General features: G+C 33.3%; 2 protein-coding genes across 3 annotated transcripts in view; one reads left to right on the top strand and one right to left on the bottom strand.

The window, feature by feature from the left end:
• Nucleotides 1-4,815, bottom strand: part of LOC103577378 (titin) — a 118,145-nt gene extending 113,330 nt beyond the window's left edge. The window contains exons 1-12 of one of the 2 annotated variants that reach the window (XM_053739882.1): nt 4,300-4,815; nt 3,733-4,228; nt 3,450-3,642; nt 3,131-3,244; nt 2,822-2,999; nt 2,648-2,748; nt 2,070-2,279; nt 1,783-1,968; nt 1,576-1,690; nt 1,149-1,513; nt 891-1,082; nt 584-813 (exon numbers count right to left, since the gene is read on the bottom strand). In XM_053739882.1, the coding sequence (XP_053595857.1) occupies nt 584-813; nt 891-1,082; nt 1,149-1,513; nt 1,576-1,690; nt 1,783-1,968; nt 2,070-2,279; nt 2,648-2,748; nt 2,822-2,999; nt 3,131-3,244; nt 3,450-3,642; nt 3,733-3,926 (2,078 nt within the window). In that variant the 5' untranslated portion in view covers nt 3,927-4,228; nt 4,300-4,815. The remainder of the gene's footprint in view (nt 1-583; nt 814-890; nt 1,083-1,148; nt 1,514-1,575; nt 1,691-1,782; nt 1,969-2,069; nt 2,280-2,647; nt 2,749-2,821; nt 3,000-3,130; nt 3,245-3,449; nt 3,643-3,732; nt 4,229-4,299) is intronic. The other variant, XM_053739881.1, reaches the window with a different exon arrangement.
• Nucleotides 4,816-5,870: 1,055 nt separating this feature from the next.
• On the top strand, nt 5,871-11,892 carry LOC103577351 (titin homolog). Its single transcript, XM_008557955.2, has 8 exons — nt 5,871-6,256; nt 7,072-7,454; nt 7,521-7,743; nt 7,822-8,112; nt 8,198-8,325; nt 8,452-8,624; nt 8,743-9,118; nt 9,190-11,892. The coding sequence occupies exons 1-8, from the start codon at nt 6,172-6,174 to the stop codon at nt 11,731-11,733; spliced, it is 4,203 nt and encodes a 1,400-aa protein (XP_008556177.1). The 5' UTR covers nt 5,871-6,171; the 3' UTR covers nt 11,734-11,892.
• Nucleotides 11,893-18,968: the final 7,076 nt, after the last annotated feature.

Consider the following 18,968-nt stretch of genomic DNA (forward strand, 5'->3'; position numbering starts at 1 on the left):
GAAAACGAGGACAAGGTGATGGGACAAGAGGACAAAAATAGGAATTAGCTGCGGAGAAAATTACGTCAAGTAAATGAGATAATCTGGAGCTTAGAAAAAGTAGTAAAGTATTTTTGTTTAAAATATAAAAAATAAATAATATAAAGTAATATATTATTAAGTAATAAAACCAATAAGTAATCTTCATATTTGATATTAATATAATTTATGATTTATTAATTTGTCAACAGTTCATTTGACTTGTCTACTTACTCACGTGAGCGCGCCAGTGATCACACAGCCGGCTTTCTCTTTCGCGGATGGACCGTCTAACAACAGGCGTGAGTACTAGGCGTGGACTGCAACCTACCTTCCGACGTAGGACTGACGGCGACGGCGCCGACGTCACTACACGTTTTAATATTCTATCTCTCTCACACATTCACTTATATCTTATATACTTTTCCTATTTCTACAGCACGCCCACGCTTTCACCATTAAGAGGAACACAAAACACACCCTCTTTCTTGTGTTTATGCATCCCTTGATAATGATCAACAAATATTTTCTTAGCTACTATAATAAATATTCGTTTGTTTGTTACCTTAATTCAGAGCAGAGAGGTTCTTTTAAACTAGTGCTAAGTAATCTTCCTAGTTTAACAGTTCTATCAATGTAGACCATTAGTTTTTCACGATTTTCCACAACTTCTTTCAAACATTCCGATGTCGAAGAATTATCACTCAGACATTCGTCAGATGCAGACTTATTTTTATTTATTAAATACAGAGAACTGTTCGCTATTTTTATTAAATCATTTAATCTGTGGCAGTGCTAAAGTAAATTAAATTTTAAATTAATTTTTCTAAGTTAATTAATTTAAAATAAAAATAATTAAATTGATAAAATACCTCATCAATACTTCGATGGAAAATCGTACAAACTCTAAGTCTTGTGAGTTGTTCCTGACTCACTGATCTAATGCGTCGCCAAGCTTCTCTTAGTTGAGAGAATAAACTTGCATTTGTGTCTAAACTCAATCTACAAGAGGTCCGTAGTATTCTTGCTCCATTTAATAATTGGCAGCCGTATTCGAACGCACCCTTTAAATAAAAATTTATCGAGTTAAATTATTTTTCACAAGTAAATAATATTAACGGTTGACTCACATGTGAAATTTCTTCGAAATTTTGTAAATCGTCTTTCTGCTTCTTAATTTCGGTTACATTGCAGCCTACTTCAGTGTAATTTTTAATTAACACATTGAATAGGTCACTTAGCCATTTAATTGATTGATCGGCATCTGTTTCATATGTACAAATTGAAATAGTTTGTTTCAATGTTAACTTTTGTAGCTCTACTGAGTCATTAAAAATATTTTTTCTGGCATTTGTTGCGTCTAATATATCTGTAATATTTGTTATGTCTTCCGTATATTCGACTTTAACATCGCGGCCTAATGCATTTTTAATTGGCATCGATAGCAGTTCTGAAAATTTTTCTCCCTCTTTAATTAAATCTTTTAAAATTCCATCTTAAACAAAAAAAAAAGTGTCATAATCTCAATTATTAAGTAATTAATTATAAAATAATTACCTAAGTTCGCTTGACTAGCTTCTAAGTTAATTAATTTTGTTTCTGCTTCAAAAGAATTACAGGCTCTGTTACCCATTATCATTTTATCAAATACTTCACTGGTCTTATCAAAATACTGTAATTTAAATAAATAAATAATTAACTCTTGAAAAACATTAAGCAATACATCATTTTATGAAGTTTAATTATAGTAATCATATTTTTTACCTCAGAAACTAAACGAAAAAATCGTTGGCAAGTAATTAAAATATTTCTTCGCCTTTCTAATCTCGCGGCGTAGCCTCTGCACACAAAATCCATGAAATCTTTTTGCGCTTTAAGGCATTCAGTTAAACAATGTTCAGGTAATTTGTTTATTCTAAAAATTAATTGTGTATATCTAGCATAAGTCACCTGCAAATAAAAATTTTAAATTAAATAATTACTTCACCGATGAGATGATTCATCATCATCATCATCATCATCACCAAAGAGATGATTATTTTATAATTTACTCTGCATTCTCGTTCTAACTCTTCATGCTCACGTCGTAAAACTTCGGAAGAAGCAACATCGAAACCAACATTACTATGAAAATTGAGCATCGCGTCAGCAGGACCAAGAATCCAATTAGTAACTCTATTAATACCTTGCTCAATGTCTTTTACTTCTCTTAACAATGTTAAATTATTTGTCATCTGAGTCCAACTAGTTTCTACATCAATCTATTGAAAAAAAAAATTTTAAACTCTCTACTCTAGTCTAAGAGGCCGTTCATAAAATACGTCACGCAAAATTTTACTTTTTTCAATATTGCGGCATAAATGATCCCCCCCCCCCATTATGACGGAAATATATACATAGAAATATTTATATAATTATACAAATATGAGTTTTTACCGTAACAAAAAAATAAAATTTAAAAAAATTTGCAAAATGGTTTGATGAGCTGCAGACATCACGTTTCCTTAGACCCCTCAACCCCCTTTGTCATCTTGTGACAGTAAGCGACGACCCCTCTTCCCCCGCAAGTACAAACGTATTTTATGAACGACCACTGAGTAATTAACAAAAATAAATTTAATTTACTCACTTGTTTAGACTCGATCATATCTAAAAGATCGTGAATCCGATTTATAGTGTCCTGAATATCCTGAGATGTTTCACTACTCATGTCACTTGCCAAAATTCTTCCTGCAAATTAAAAAAAAAAATCGTTAATTAAATCTCTAAAATTATTCCTTCTTTATAACAATAATTATTAGACCTTCATGAAGAATATAACGACACATCGCTTCCAACTCATCTCTGTTTTCTACATAAAATTCAATGCTCTTTTCTTCTTCACTAGTCTCATCAATCTTTCCAAAGTTATTTAATTTATCTTTGAATTCCTCTAGTTTATACATTAAATCCGCAGTACTCTTTTCATAATCCTCTACCCTCTTGAATAAAACAAACAGAAAATTCATTAATAACAGTAAAAAAAAAAGAAGGAGAAGAAGAAGAAATGAAAAAATATTTAACACATGAATATTTTTAAAATAAACAATACATTTAAATTTTAAATACTTACAACACGCATTTGAATCCAGTCATAATGCTCATAGCTTTTAGTTCCTCCTAAATCACATGTAATTTGAGCCGAATCCACGTAAGAATATAATCTTGTGATAGAAATGTAAATTGGCTGTAAAAATATGTATAAGACCACAAAAATTTTAATCTCCGTTTCCTACATATTATATACTTAAATTTCTATACACACTATGTATATATTATATATACTATTAATACTATTATACTACATTATATTATACATATATATGTGTATTTTTTTAAGGTATTTTTATGATTGAATTAACAGTAGCATTTAATCACATAAACCGCAATACCTCGCCGTCCTTCCAGGACTTGGTGCAGTTATCAACTCGTTTCTCCCAGAAGCTATCAGGTCGTATTACAATCATACGAGCTGCGTATTTCCCCACCACATTCATGGATCTTTGAATATACGACCTGGCCACTCTCCAAGATCCTTTTCTCGCATCCATAATCAACGAAATTCCATTCTTCTTTGTCTCATCACTAAAAAACAAAAATATCATCTTCAGTAATCCTAATCCATCTCCAAAAAGATGTTAAATACTTATCACCAAAACTGATATCAAATATTACTTGAATGTTGAGAGAAGATAAGCCAAGAGTTTTTCTAATTTATTATCAGCAACAGATTCATCAGACGAATATATGGGAACATCGACAACAAGAATAGGCTTGCCTTCTCGATCTCTTCCACCAGGAAGATAAGCCAACTTGGAGTCAAGTGTCTCTCGGACGTCAACGACCTTCAGATTACGGCGTTCACTCATCTCTTTAAATGTCGAAAAAAATCTCAACTGGTGTAATACTGTGACACTTAAAAAATACTTTTACAATTTTTAATATCGATGAGAAGCTGGAGTCGTGTAACAAAACTGGTTCACAGATCACTTCTCCATCTCACCACGTGTTGATTATTAACTGTTCATGTTCTAACTCCTGTGTAAACTGTAATTTTCCATTTAATGCCCCAGTTGCCTAATGATTTGTTGTTTTTATTTTTTAAAAACAACATGACACCGTAACTTCAATCCCCTATCACTATTTATATACCATTTTTAGTAATACTTAACTGTAATTAATAAATAAACTATTATACTCATTAAAAACATAACAATAAATATATATAAAATTTATATTTACACTTATTTTACTTCACTTTCACATCACCTCGTGTTTCAAATATGTGACAGCACTTGGAATTAAATTTCGTCATTGAAGAATATCGAGTTACAAATTTACCCACCCAAGCATTTAATATTGAAGATATATAAATAACATGATATATAAAACATTATAATAAATTAACACTGGATTTTTTTACGGCTCTGGAAGAAATAATAAAATATAAATAACGGCGATAATTATTATAGAAGAAGTTATTAACTTTTTTTAAAAAACACCGGAGAACACCATGAGGTTTTTAACACCTTACCGAGTCACTGTGTTCTCCAGCTTCTTTAGATCTGTCGTGTACCACTAAGAGGGAAACGGCAGGAAAACTTAAAAGCAATCTTCATTGAAAAGCAACGGTACACCGGCACCGATTATGAACATACTGTTGAATCCCCTTTGCCGCGCATTCAGCAACTCAGGAGAGTGTGTATACCTGTGTTTGTAGAGACTTATATCTTGTCCCTTCTCTTCCGCATTTGGCGCACCTTTTTCTTCTCTTTATCACTCAGCATATATACATTTGGTTCTCTTTCTCTTCCACGTGCCACTCTCCCGAATGCCAGGGAAAGGTGCCGACCACCGACGACCGACTTGGACTTGGGTCTCTGCAGAAAACAAAATGAAATTAAATGGACGGAGAGCGAGTCAAGACAACATCAATGACATCGCAATCATCTTGTGATGTACATTCAGAAAATAATCCACACAATAATACCGACATACATACACGCTGTGTGTGTTTATATATATTATTATTTAAAATATAAGTACATACCATTCTGAATGAAATCAATGTACCATTAATGTTACTTCCTTACTTTGATTAATATTTTTTATTTATATTAGAAACACAGACAGGATCAGCGACCGGTTCCATATGAAAAAATAAATATTTTAAATGTAACGGAACCTTGACCAATTGATTTAAATTATTTGTTTCTTGACCGTTAATATTTTGCTGATTATAAAAGCTTTGATATAATTCTTTTACTCTTTTATATTAAAACTTAATATTTATTATTATATATAATTTTACTTAGCAGAACTTCTTTTTAGAAATTTATTTACTCCAAAATAATATTTAATTTTTAAATATTTTAACTGTTGTTTATTTTTTTGTGAAGAAATTTTAAAGAAGAAATATTTAAAAATCATTACTAAATTTCGAGTTTCAAAAAAGATATTTTAGAGTAAATATTTTTAAGGTAAAAAAGTAGGGTAATGTTTTTTGATCTACTGAAAACTAGATCATGCAACAAGTGTCAACGATTAATTCAAAATTTCAATAGATTTGATGGTCTATTAATAAACAATTGTCTTTACATTGTTTGTTTATTGTATACATATACATATATATGATTAATAAGAGATGTACAGTAGAGCAAATAAAATTCTTCTTGATTTAAAATACTAATTTGATTTTTTAGTGCCGGCTGTTTATGTAGTTGGCCAGTGTGGGTATATCACCTTCGGAGTCTGCGCAAGTTGAAGCTCTCACCCGACCATTCGTTTTTCCCAAGAGCCAGTGCTGCCCGCGAGTCAGTGCCTCCGCGCTATATCGAGACACCCGCGAGTCAGTTGTACTATTAAATCCAAGGTGGAGGAGTGAAGGCACAAAAAGAGCAGCTCATTTGAGCTAGTCTCCATCATCATCATCATCATCATCATCATCATCATCATCATCACCATCATCATCATCATCATAATTATTTCTTTCTTTGATCTGCTGGTCAAGGAATATCAAGTCAAATGGTGCGTGTGAGAAGGTTCTTTACACCACGGAGTAAACGGTGATATCATCATCATCATTATCATCATCAATAACGTAAATTAGGTGCTATGGGGAATGCATCAGCTAAGAATGCAAGAAGACTATCAACATCAACCGGAAGTAACTCCAAGAGAGTCCACTGGGGTGGTCCAGGTACGACGTATGTCTGGTGATAAACTATGGCGAGACACATCTACTTCCGTAACTGAGATTTATCTCACACTAGAGTCACACATACTGACTCAGCTATTTAACTTAATTCTCTATATAATGATAAATATATACGTATGCTGCTGCATTGTCGTCGTCTTATAACAGACACACACGAGTGTCTATAACGAGAGCGCATCATTTGGCCGCGGACGATACATTCAAACTCAAAGTGACCCGGAATTTTACTAGCTCTCTTCTAGGCATTGGAAGTTTACGTATATCCATTCTTTTACTGTTTCACTATAAATATTTAGATCATCGCTTTTATAAAAAGACACAACTGGTTTTTTTTTTTTTTTTTTTTTTTTTCATTGATTACTTTAGGGGGATTTTTTTAACTTTTTTATAAATATATAAAGTAAACTTTATTTTTTAATAATTCAATGACTTTACATTCCGTGCAGTCGATAAGTTTTTTTAAATTTTATTTTTTAAAATATTTTCTTCTTCCTCTTTTTCTTCTTCTTCCAAGGGGATGGCGGGAACAAGAGAGAAAGAGAGAGAAGAAACTAGCCAGTGGTCTCGAGCTTGCCAAACGCTTTTCCGTTTTATTTTTGGATCCACGTGCGCGATTGTGTTGGAGACGCTGTAACTAAGTACGTGAAAGACGAGACGGAATGGTTGTATTGCCTGATATTCTATGACGGGTTAACTTATTTAATAATTATGTCAATTACTTATTTATTTTAAAAAATTTAATAATTTGTTCTATTTATTTAAAAAAAAAAAACTATGAATTCAAATGATTTTTTTAGGACTTCCGGCGCCACCAGGAAAGCCAGTTCTAATTCCCGGTTCATCGGATGACTCTCAGCCAGACATTGTCGGTATACGATGGGAACGATCACCTAGCAATGGTGGTTCCGCGATAATTGGTTATTTAGTTGAACATCGACGTATGGGCTCACCGCATTGGGTCAGATCATCGCCAAACCTCTGTCCATTTCCGGAGTTAACTCTCAGTGGACTAGAACCAGGATGGAGGTATCAGTTTCGCGTGAGAGCGCAGAACGGTTTAGGACTCTCTCAACCGAGTGAACTGTCAGATCCGCTGACAGTTACGCTTCAAAGATCAGCAGCCACAATACCACATTTTGAATTGGAACTGAAAGATACCACCGCACTTGAAAATGAACAAGTAATCACCCTATTAATATACAAAATTTATTCAAATCGGACAATAACATTTTCAATTTTATTACAGGCAGAATTTGTTGTTAAATTTTCTGGATTACCGGTTCCTAAAATTTCGTGGTTCAAAGATGGGTTTGAAATTTTCAGCAGCAGAAGAACAAGAATAATTACAGAGAATAATAAAAGTACACTTCTTATTCATCAGACAGCATTAAATGATGAAGGGGAAATAAAATGTACGGCTACAAACCGTGCTGGACATATAAGCACTCGAGCAAGACTTATTCTCGAAGGTACAAAATTGTTTTGACATTTATTAATAATTATTATGCATACATTATATAATTACGCTTAATAATTTAATTTTACAGCTGCGCCGAGAATAAGACTTCCTAGACAGTATGAAGATGGGCTTCTTTTCGAGCAAGATGAAGCAATTAGACTGAAAGTATCCATAGCAGGAAAACCAGTACCGAATGTTACCTGGTTACACGACGGTGAAGTTATAAAGTCAGATGATAGGCACATAATTGATGCGTTTGATAGTGGAGAGTGTTCAATGAGGATACCAGCAGCCAAGAGAAAAGACCGTGGAGAGTATACTGTGAAAGCTGTTAATAAACTTGGAGAAGATATTGCTTCCTTTCTAGTTACCGTTACAGGTTATCATCTCATTAATTATTATACTCATTCAGCTGTTAAATATTAAGATGCAAGTGAAGAATAATAATCATTAATCATTGGTAGATCGTCCATCGGCTCCAGGAAAAGCCAAGATAGCGATGACCTTGGGCAGATCCGTGACATTGTCTTGGAATGAACCCGAAGATGACGGTGGCTGTAAAATAGGGACATATATTCTTGAGTATTATCGTGTAAGTTTGCAATAAAATGTTAAAAATATATGTATACATATTTGGTTTTTTTGCTGAAAAGAATTGTGAGTAAATGTGGCAGCGATAAATCTTTTTGGTGATTTATACTGGACTCCTTTTATTTAGATTGGTTGGGACGTTTGGCTAAAAGCAGCAACTTGTCGGCAACCAACTACGACCTTGAGCGAACTCATTGAGGGTTCGGAGTATAAATTTCGCGTTAAAGCTGAAAATCCATATGGTGTTAGCGATCCCAGTGAAGAGAGTGATGTCATCTTCATTCCAGACCCTAAAAGAGGGTAAATATTTTGTCTTTTTAATTATTTAAATTTTAGTTATCTTAATTTATTTAATTTATGTACACGTACATGTACATGTCATATTTTTTTTTCTTAAACCAATTAAAAATTGTTTTAGAATAAACGCACCTTTACGGGCAGATAAATCACAGAGTCAACGAGAAATACATCGAGGTAGAGCTGAAAGACGTGATCAAAGTGAACCGGCTAAAAGAACTCGTAGTTTAACACGCGAAGAAGCGATCCGTGATATTCCTACTAATGAATTTCAGACTCCGCCTTCAAGATCAGCATCAGCACATAAATTAGTTTTAGGACCGCCACCGAAACCACCTCGTGCTGATAGCAGAGTTACTTTTTCAGATACTGTTTTTTTGCATGTTGAAAAACCTCTTGAAGATGACGATGCGCCCGTTGCACCAACAAGACCAAGAACCAAAAGAGATAAACAACAAAATTCTACAGATGATGAAGTAGTAAAAGAAAAACATCAGGTAAAATAAAGGCTTAAAATTTTGTATTAGTTTTTTTTTATTAAATTAATTATTTTAAAAATTTATTTCAGGTTATCAGTGTACCGGAAAGGTCATTAAATATTCCGACGTTTACTAGACAAACGACTTTTGATGATTCTGAAAGAACGTATTCATTAACAAAAGAAAAATCACCGTCACCATTGCCGACAATTCAAATCCATCATATGAGTGGTGATGATCGTGAAAAGGAGCGGCGTTTATTGCCGCGAGAAGCTACTGAAGAAGAAGATGAAGAGGACGAAGAAAAATTCCATGGTAGTTCAGAAATTATGTTAGTACTTTATCCAGACGAAGAGACTGGTAAAAAAAATCCGTTGATAAGATCCGCTTCTGAAGGTGACGCTGAAGAAAATGATGAAGATTTATTGCCTCCACCGATGTCATTATCATTACCAGAATTATTTAGCGCAGATCATCAGATTGTAGAGATACTTCGCGAGGCTGTAAGCTCTACAGAACTCCTGCATGAACGTGCGATGGAGAGATTTTATAAGGCGGTTGCAGTTGAGGAGGCAGAAGCAGCCAAGAAAAATGAGTCAGGAGTAATCGAAAAGCCCAAAGAAGGTCTAGATTTTATATCTGGTCGCTTGAGAAATACACGATTGAAAAGAAGATTATCTTCGGGATCTCCTACACAAGCGAAAAATAAATGGAGTCGCAGACGATCGAGTGAAGGACAAACCTCTCCGCAGTTACGAGGAATTCCAGCGAGTCTTATGCTTCCAGTACCTCAGATTATTGCTTCAGATCCAAATTTGCATGAGGATTCGATCGATGAAGAGCCAGCTACAACTTTTCAGCCAACATCTCCAACTCCGTCCGCTGGCTTGCGTCATTGGGACGACAAAAATATGCCTTTAGTACCAGAAAAACATGCTGAAGAATACGAACTACAGACTGCTGAAGAATCTTTTACTCATGTTGAGTATCGACGTGACGTTAAAACTCCAGACAGAGAAATTGCTTACGATTCAATTGTTGCTGATGACTATGAAGAATCAACTGATGCTGAAACAGAGCCTGAGAGTGACAGCAGCGAAGACTTGAGAACACTCAAGTCCAGAATACTAGCACAACCAATTATGGATGAAGAAGACACTTATCATCCACGTGGGCGACCCATTCTTTATGTCCCACCCCCAGACCCCGAGTATAGAGTTGTAGACACTTCTGTACAAGCTAGACCTCTTTACACGCCCAACAATAACATCCAGCCCAAGTCAATATTAAAAAAACGCACAGAAGAAGATCCCGTGCCTGTTAATAATTTTGGCCGGCCTATTCCTCCGGAGAAGCCGATTGTAGAACGTCCGAAAAATACTGAAGATGTTAAAGATAACAAAGAGGTACCACAGGAGCCTATTGTTACTTTAAGAAAAAAATCACTGACTGATTTATCTGGTACTGCAACAAATGCTCCCGTTATGTCTGAATTAGATAGTGATAATGCAAGTCTATTGAATGCTGCTGAAGTTGCTAAAAATAGAAGACGATCTAATCAAAAACCGGTGGTAGAAAAAAAATCGTCGGTTGAAGAAAGAGAGGATTTAGAAGCAAGACAAGCAGTCGTTGATCATTACATGGAAATCGTACGTGAATATTCACTAAGTCATGCTGTTCATCCTATTACGAGGTATGCGTCCAATGGAGCATTGAATAATAGTAATAATAGTAACAATAATACTCAGAATAATAAAATAAATTCAAATAAAATGGATTCTGGATTGATTCCAAGTCCGACAGTTCAGACAAAACAAATAGAAAATGTTTCAATGAAAAAAGATGAGGAAATACGGGGAAGAAAAAATAATGTCAGTTCAAGAGTTACTACTCCTACCCCCACTCCCACTTCAACTCCAGCTCCAGCTTTGACTTCATCTCCAGTAAAAGAAGACACAAGATCTAGCCGAAGAGTTTCTAGAAATGAACCATCAGCACCAAGATCAAGAAATGTTTCAGCAGAAAGAAATCCTAGATCATCATCAAAGACTAGAACTTCATCATCAACAAGATCTTCATCAAAAACAAGAGCCCAAGAAGTAACGCAAGATCGTGTGCCTTCAAGATCTTCTTCGCGAACACGAAAACGTGAAAAATCACGAGACAGAGAACCTCCAGCTTCGCGATCATCTTCACGACAAAGAGGGGAAGCAGCACAAAGTAAAATTTCATCAAGAAATAGCTCGAGGGAACGATTCAGAACCGTCGATGTAAGTCCTAGTGATTCAGAAACCTCCCAGAGAATGATGGGGAGAAAAATAAACAGCCATCGATCTCTAGAGAGACACAGACGAAATTCACGATCTTATGATAGGCCGGACATGAAGAATAATTTTGAACTACCGGCTAATGGAATCACTGAGCGATTGATGGCTGAAGCCCATTTTAATGTCAGATCATCAATGAGTTACACTATTGATTTAATTATTCTAATCGCCGCCGCCTATGTCTATTTATTTAAAAAAGAAGTATTTGCGATTCCGCTGATTTGTCTTCTTCTTTACCGCAGAGTCCAGGAAGATATCAGAGGCTGGATACCCAAATGGTGGAAAGCGAAACCTCGAGAACAATAATTATATAATAAATTTATTTTAATAAATAAAAAAATAATTTAATAAACTGTTAATCATAAATTTAAAAATATATAAATATATTTATTGAATTAATTTACAAGACTTTTAAGTATTTATGGAAATTTATAATGATTTAATTGTTTTATTAAAATAATTGAACCAAAGAATTGTAAACGAGTGACTGTGTCACTAAAATTTTTATGCTTAATTAATAAATATTACACTTATTATTATCGCTATTTAATTAAAAGCAAAAAATTGTATTGAATAAAATAAAAAAAATAAATAAAAAAAAATTACTGTAAATAAAATAATATTGTTATAATATAAATTGTTATAAATTTAAAAATAGAATAGTTAAATGAATTATAAAGTATTTTTATTTCAGTAAATAACGAATAAGCATTTAATGGAGCAAGAAATGTAGCGAATGATGTTGATGATGTTTTAAGTAAAGAGTACAGATCTGAGAATAAGAGAATAAGTAAAGAGAGTGAACGCATGCGTATGTGATACTTAAAAATTATCGTAGTCAGAGGTAAAATAAAAAAAAGTTAAAAAATATCACGATGAACTCGGCGAATTGGACGGCAGGCGTCGCGTTCGCTTGCGCCCTCGCTGGGAGACGCTTTTAGACCAAAGAGGCAACCTCCACGGTGAGGAGAAGAACGGGCCGTCGTCCCAACCGTCGGGGTCTCGAGCTTTTGCTCTGAGAGGTGTGCGAGGGTGTCAGATATTATACGTCATACACAACTCATCACCGTAATCAAACATTTAGATACCGATATCCTCTATCTCAAGTGATTTATTTATTTAACTGTGTTTTTTATTGAGATCAAATCGGCATAAATATAAACAAGGAAGTTGTTAAGTAGTATTCAATAGAAGAAGAGATACAAGAGTAAGAATAAAAATAAGAAGAAAAGGTAGAGAGCGAATAGAAAAGAAAGAAAGCTGATCAGTGAGTGAATTGATTTTGTAAAAAAAGTACATACGGTTAATAAAAAAGACAGTGATATGCTGAGGTCAAGAAACAACAACCACAACATCTAGACGGCATGACCTTAGCAGGTAAAAACAACAACCTGTTTCTTCTTTACAATTTATTTATGTATTATCTAATTTTCTTTTTGTAACTGTGTTTTTAAAATCACTATTTAAGTTAAACTCGACATTAACAAAGTAATTTAGATAATCCAGTGATTTTTTTAAAGATTGATTGATCAAATTTCGGAATTCGTTGGAAAAATAATTTTAAAAATGAAGAAAACATTTTTTTTTAAACAGTTTATTTACGTTTGTTGAATGGTCTTAAATAAAGTATTTTCTCTGCCAATTTGAGTATGGGATTACTCACGTTCCCGGCAATTGGTGCCAAATGCTCACGAGCCCGTTGCATATTTCTTCCCGGCAAGTTTTAACGAATATGTTATAACTATACGCTATACGCGCAGAGTTATAATGTAGATTTTTGTGTGTGGATGTGTGTCTATGTATATTTATATTATGTTTATACATATACATGTACAAAAAAGTATTCTGCAAACTTTAAGACGGTATAAATATCATTTTTGCCAGAAGGGTGAATTATTAAACCGTCAAATACCTGGATTCTCGTACTCATTCTCGCTGGCGACGTATGAGCACGCGTTTTAGCTGCGGTGGGTCATTTAAATGATATTTTTAGATTGCCGGCGAGTCGAACTTGACGACTAGCTTGTCGAGGACATTCTTGTGTAAAGAATTTTTTACACCACCTGTCAATTTTTTAATTTTAATTATAATTATTTATGTATAAAAAATTTATTATTATTTTTTTAGTCAATAAATAAGTTAAGAAAAAAATAATTATACGCATATTTATTATTAGGCGGGAAGAAATCTAGTGAGGAGAAAAAATGGGAGGACGAGGAAATAGTTGTAAGCGCACTCGTTGGGGAAGATGTAACCGTCGAGTTAAAATTGAAGCCCGAAGAGTCACGAGATTGTCAACACTTTTTACTGTAAGTGTAATAAGAAAACTAACAAATTTTGCATAAGCCAATATAATTATACACTAGAGTTATACTCTATTAAATATCAGTTAAATTTAACATGATTTATTGTAATGACCTTACTAATCTTATATGTATTCGGTTAAAACTCGCAACGCAACTTGTTCTCCGACACAATTCGTGAAATGCCAATGAAGAAAAGAGGCTAAGCCAGACGGTGATGAAGATAAAAAAAAAGAGAAAATTAAAAAGAAGACGAAGATGAAGAAAATGAGACAGTTTTAAGAAGTAAAAAAGCAATAAAAAGAGATGAAAGATGATTACGAAAGGGAGGAGACTCGTATGACGTTTCTGAGCTGATGTCGTCGCGTCTAAATTCGAATCGTTGAATCTAAGATCGTTGTGATTGAAACTGGTAGCTGAAGAGCGAAGACCTGCCCCTCTACTTTGCTGCCGAGAAGGAGAGCACCCGGGATAGATGTTCTAGGAGATGAGGAATTTTTAGTTGTGACTGAGCCAGGTCGCTGGTCATCATTATCATCTTTTTATCATTTTTTTTAAATATTTTTTTTATACTTCATCTCTGCACACCTCAACTCCGTAACACTTTTCTCCGGAATTTATTTTTCAAATTAATTTACCTATTATTTAATTCTTATTCCTCCCTTTATTTTACTTGCCTTGACATCTTCGTTATGTCAACTAACTGGGCGGTCTTGTTCTTATTTAAATGTGTGGGCGTGTGTGCGCAGTAGTACGCTGGCGCGAAGCAACCGATTGACTGACAGTCAAGCGGGGGCGACGAGGCCGGCTGATATCTTCTAAAACTATTAAATAATTCGCGTAACACTGCCAGTAACACCATAATTATCATTTTTATCAAATAGTTTACACAAAAAATAATATACCCACCTATTATATAATTGGGCAAAAGATTTTTTTCGTATAAAAAAAATAATGGAATAAATATTTAAATTAAAATGAAGACAGTGTGATAATGAGTAGTGCAAATGAATTACCTGGTTAGTTATATTTTTTTGATAAATCGAATGATTGACGAGTCAATTGACGAAAGAACCGAGTCGTTGATATGGGGAGTCAATGCTGTAAGTGTGAAAAACAGAATAAAAATCAAAAGGTGACACGATTTAGTTTGGATTCAACTAAATTTCGGTATGATTTCTTCTTCTTCTTCTTTTTATTCTTCTTTTTATTATTATCAAATAATATTTATTTAACCTGAAATATTTAAATAACAATTTTTAATTAAATTTTTAAAAATTTGCTTTATTTACTGACATCCTTTGACAAAAAAAAAATCTTTTGATGTTTAAAAAAGATTTATGACTTGATTCAAGTGTAGACAAATTTATTTAACACTATATATTTATAAATAAAAACTGGTAATTTAAAAATTTTTATTTTTCGTCAATAGCAATTTAATATATATAGAATTACTTTACGTTTGATGAAGATATATTGATATGTATGTTGAAAGAATAATTATCTTCATTCAAGGGTAGACAATGACACGTTGCTCTACAAGAGTATATACGCGTTGGCGTTGATCCCTGGATGATTTTCTTTACCGGCAACCAAAATTCTTAGTGTTGTGTGCTGTGTGTATATAACACAACTGTACACATTAGACTAGCAGACGATGGATGAACGAGTAGCTAGATCACCACTGCGCTCGAAATATCACGATCACGGGCCAAGGGATTGAGGGGAATTCAAAATTAATGTTTGCTTGCGATGCTGCAACCTCATGTTTCTTAACTATACATATATATAAATATATAAACTTAAATGATCAATAATCAATAAATCACTTACTTTAATTTTAAAAATTTTAAATTACTCTAGTAATAGAAATATAAAAATAATAATGAAGTCATAAATTACTCAATTTAATAAAAAAAAATGTTTCAGATTTCGTGGAGATAATTTGATACCCTCCGATCGTTACAGTGTGAAAACACGTGGAAATGTAATCCAATTAACGTTGAAGAAATCACAGAAAGACGACACCGGTCACTATTCATTAGTTGCTAAAAAATTACAATCAACAAATTATTCATTGAGTGATAATAAGGATATCAATAAAGAAGGACGAAAAAAAATACGAATGAATATTCGCGACACTGCTGATGACCCTGAAGAGGGCGAACCGCCGATATTTGTACGAAGGCTTACCGACTTGGCTGTTAAAGTTGGTACGAGGACACGTTTTCTCGTTGAAATCCGCAGCTCTTCAAGTCCAAAGGTAATAAACTATAAATAATTTAATTGCACACTGATTTGTATAAATTACAGTGTTAATATATTTTATTAGTTCTCCTAATGAATGATTTAAAATTAAATATATGTATAAATATATGTTATTTTAAATTGTTAATTTAAATAAAATAATAGACAGTGAGAAAATACCCGGAAGACAAAACTTGAAGAGTCACTGACATGCATAAATTATTTGGTTTAATGTTATAGCCATAGAGCACCTCATTTTAAATATGTAGTGGTTGAAACCCGTATATATAACGAATAGCCGTGAGTAGTCTATGCGTCTGGGACAAATCTGTACCATAGTATAATAATGTATAAAGATAAATCGGCTTGTACGCGCATTTACGAGGTACATGAACTCTCTCCAAAGTCTTCCGCATTGCTTGCGCCAATCGGGAAATGTTTGAGTCACAATGTAATCATTAGAATCTAATCTTGGCGTACTGTAACTGATGATTTTGCTGATAAATCTATAAGTATAACTTATTTTGTTATCTATTATTAATGATTGCTCGAGAAAATTAATTATCGTTCTTTGTTGGAAAGCTGGATTGAGAGATTGGCACTGAAGCCATTTTCAAAATTTCATTTTTGGTAAAATTTACAAAGAACGCAGTGAAAAAATATGATAATGTTTATTCTCAAGACAGTATTTCATAAATTTTTCCTGTAAAATATTTGACAGTAAAAGTAAAATAAAATTTTTGATTATTTATTACGGTTTTATAAATTTTAGAAAAGGAAATTGCAATAAAACAACATCATTGGTTGACAAAAGTATCGATTTAATTAACATATTTCTCAGCATACCTGCAGTATTTATTAAAATTTATGAGCTTTACAATAAATCATACATCCTCATATAATATGGCAGGTAAAGTGTATTAAAAAAGATTTAAAAGCAGTATTTCTTCCATTTCTTAATGAAAATTTAAAAAAATTCAGTTGTTATAAAAAAAATTAAAAACACCAGTCAAAGTGTAAAAATTGGCGGTTTGTTTTCGGGGAATAGTTCAAAAACCTCCATCTTTCCTTGAGCTATCGCTAGTACAGTTAAACGATATATAAGAGACTCTGCGAAGTATGGAAATGTTTTTCTCAGATAACTTTGTGAAATGACATAAAAATTAATATCGCTGCGAGGTAAAGTTGATTCACGTTGAGGATCGAAGTTCAATAATACTAAATCGAAGTAACTTGATTGAGTTCCAGGAATTAGCACTTTCTTCAATCTTTTAACTTCTTCTGAATACGTCACTTGCAGAATATCACAATATTCATTTTCCATAGTATCTGAATATCCGTCACAAACATATAGACCAGCAGTCTTCAATTTGACAAGGTGCTTTATTAAAATAATCCAAGCTTCAAGATAATTTTGATTGCGATACCAAGACCATTCATTGATCGGTAAATTTCCATCGTTGTCAAAAACATTAACATTGATACCAGCGATCAGAAGATAATATAAAACTTGTAAATTTCCATTGCTTCTGTGATAAAAAAATTCATGGAGAGCAGATCTTCCTTCATCATTAACTATATTGATATTAATACCAGGGTAATGCAATAATGTTTTAACAGTCTCCGCATCAGCATGCGGCGAACCAACGGCAGCAAGTAAAGGTGACATGCTACGGTATCTAGTGCGGCTAACTAAATTAACATTGCACATGAATTTCAGAAGAAATGTTAAAATATTATTATGTCCATAATAGGCTGCAATGTTTTGCACTGTTGTACAACCATAAGAATCTTCAAGAAAGGCGCTGCATCCTGCTTCCATAACAAGAAACTCAATGGCTCTGCTATCGGCACACAAAACCGCCAGCTCTAGGGGTGTGCAAGAGCAGGATATCTGTGGTATATATGCCCGAAGATTTTCTTCCACATCTGCATCAACTAATTTTTGAAAATGATCGTGTGCTCCCTTCATAATACAGCAGTGGAGAATCGGTCCAAAGTGCTTTGTACTTTTGTGTAAGTCTGCATTGTTGTCTACCAGATAGTCAAAAAATTTAGGGTCATTCAAGTACAGCGACATGTGCAGGATAGTTAATTTTATGTATTCTTCCAGGTCGTCTTGTTCGTCGTCTTCCTCTTCGTCATTCTTGTCGTCTTCCTCGTCGTCTATGTCGTCTTCTTTCGGGTCGCCTTTATTTCTATTATCTTTATCATATTCGTAGCCCTCTCTATCACAATAAAAACGATCGCCTTGCCCTTCATAAATAATAGATTCGGGAAGTCTGACACGCAAATACTTTCTGTATTTATGATGTAATTTGACAACTGTATTAACGGACAAATTTCCATTCCTTACTTTTTCACACACTCTGTCATATTCCTCTTTTAAATCGTTAAAAACTTTATCTTCTTTTTCATCTTCCATGTTTTAAAATTTATATTATGACATTTATTTTTATTTAAAAACGGATTCTTATCAACTGGGTTGTTTTTCAAGGATATTTTTATAAATTAAATATACAATTTACTCCACGGTAACTTTAACTGGCGACTTGTTGTAACGAACTAACGCAGAAGTAATGAGTTTTATGTTAGAAACTGAATTTTGAAATTTTAAGCTTTTCTGATTACCTGCTACCCCCACTTTACAAAATTTCTACCACCTTCAGCTTTGCGAACGTCATTGTTCGATGATTAGGGAAATTAAATTCCATTGCAAGAAGGAAATTTATTTTAATACTTATAATCTAAGTAATTTAGTATGAAATTTTACAAAAATTATTTTTAATTTAATATTAAAAAAAAAATACATGAGCAAATTTTTTCTAAAAATAAATTTGTAGATATTTTGAAATTAAATTTCTAAACCTAATAAAAATTAAAATCAAAAGTTTAAAAGTTTTTTAAACAATTGTAAATAAATTTCTTCGAAATGTCTAGTCTTGAAGAGCAAATTGTTATTTCTAAAGACTTAGTACTATAATAAATCTG

The sequence above is a fragment of the Microplitis demolitor genome, chromosome 6 (genome assembly GCF_026212275.2).
Source record: "Microplitis demolitor isolate Queensland-Clemson2020A chromosome 6, iyMicDemo2.1a, whole genome shotgun sequence".
NCBI classification, from domain to species: Eukaryota; Metazoa; Arthropoda; class Insecta; order Hymenoptera; family Braconidae; genus Microplitis; species Microplitis demolitor.

Coding starts and splice junctions, on each gene's coding strand:
- LOC103577351 (XM_008557955.2), top strand. CDS start 6,172: ATGGGGAATGCATCAGCTAAGAATGCAAGAAGACTATCAACATCAACC. Junction 8,326..8,451: donor ATATTCTTGAGTATTATCGT/GTAAGTTTGCAA, acceptor CCTTTTATTTAG/ATTGGTTGGGACGTTTGGCT. Junction 8,625..8,742: donor ATTCCAGACCCTAAAAGAGG/GTAAATATTTTG, acceptor AAATTGTTTTAG/AATAAACGCACCTTTACGGG.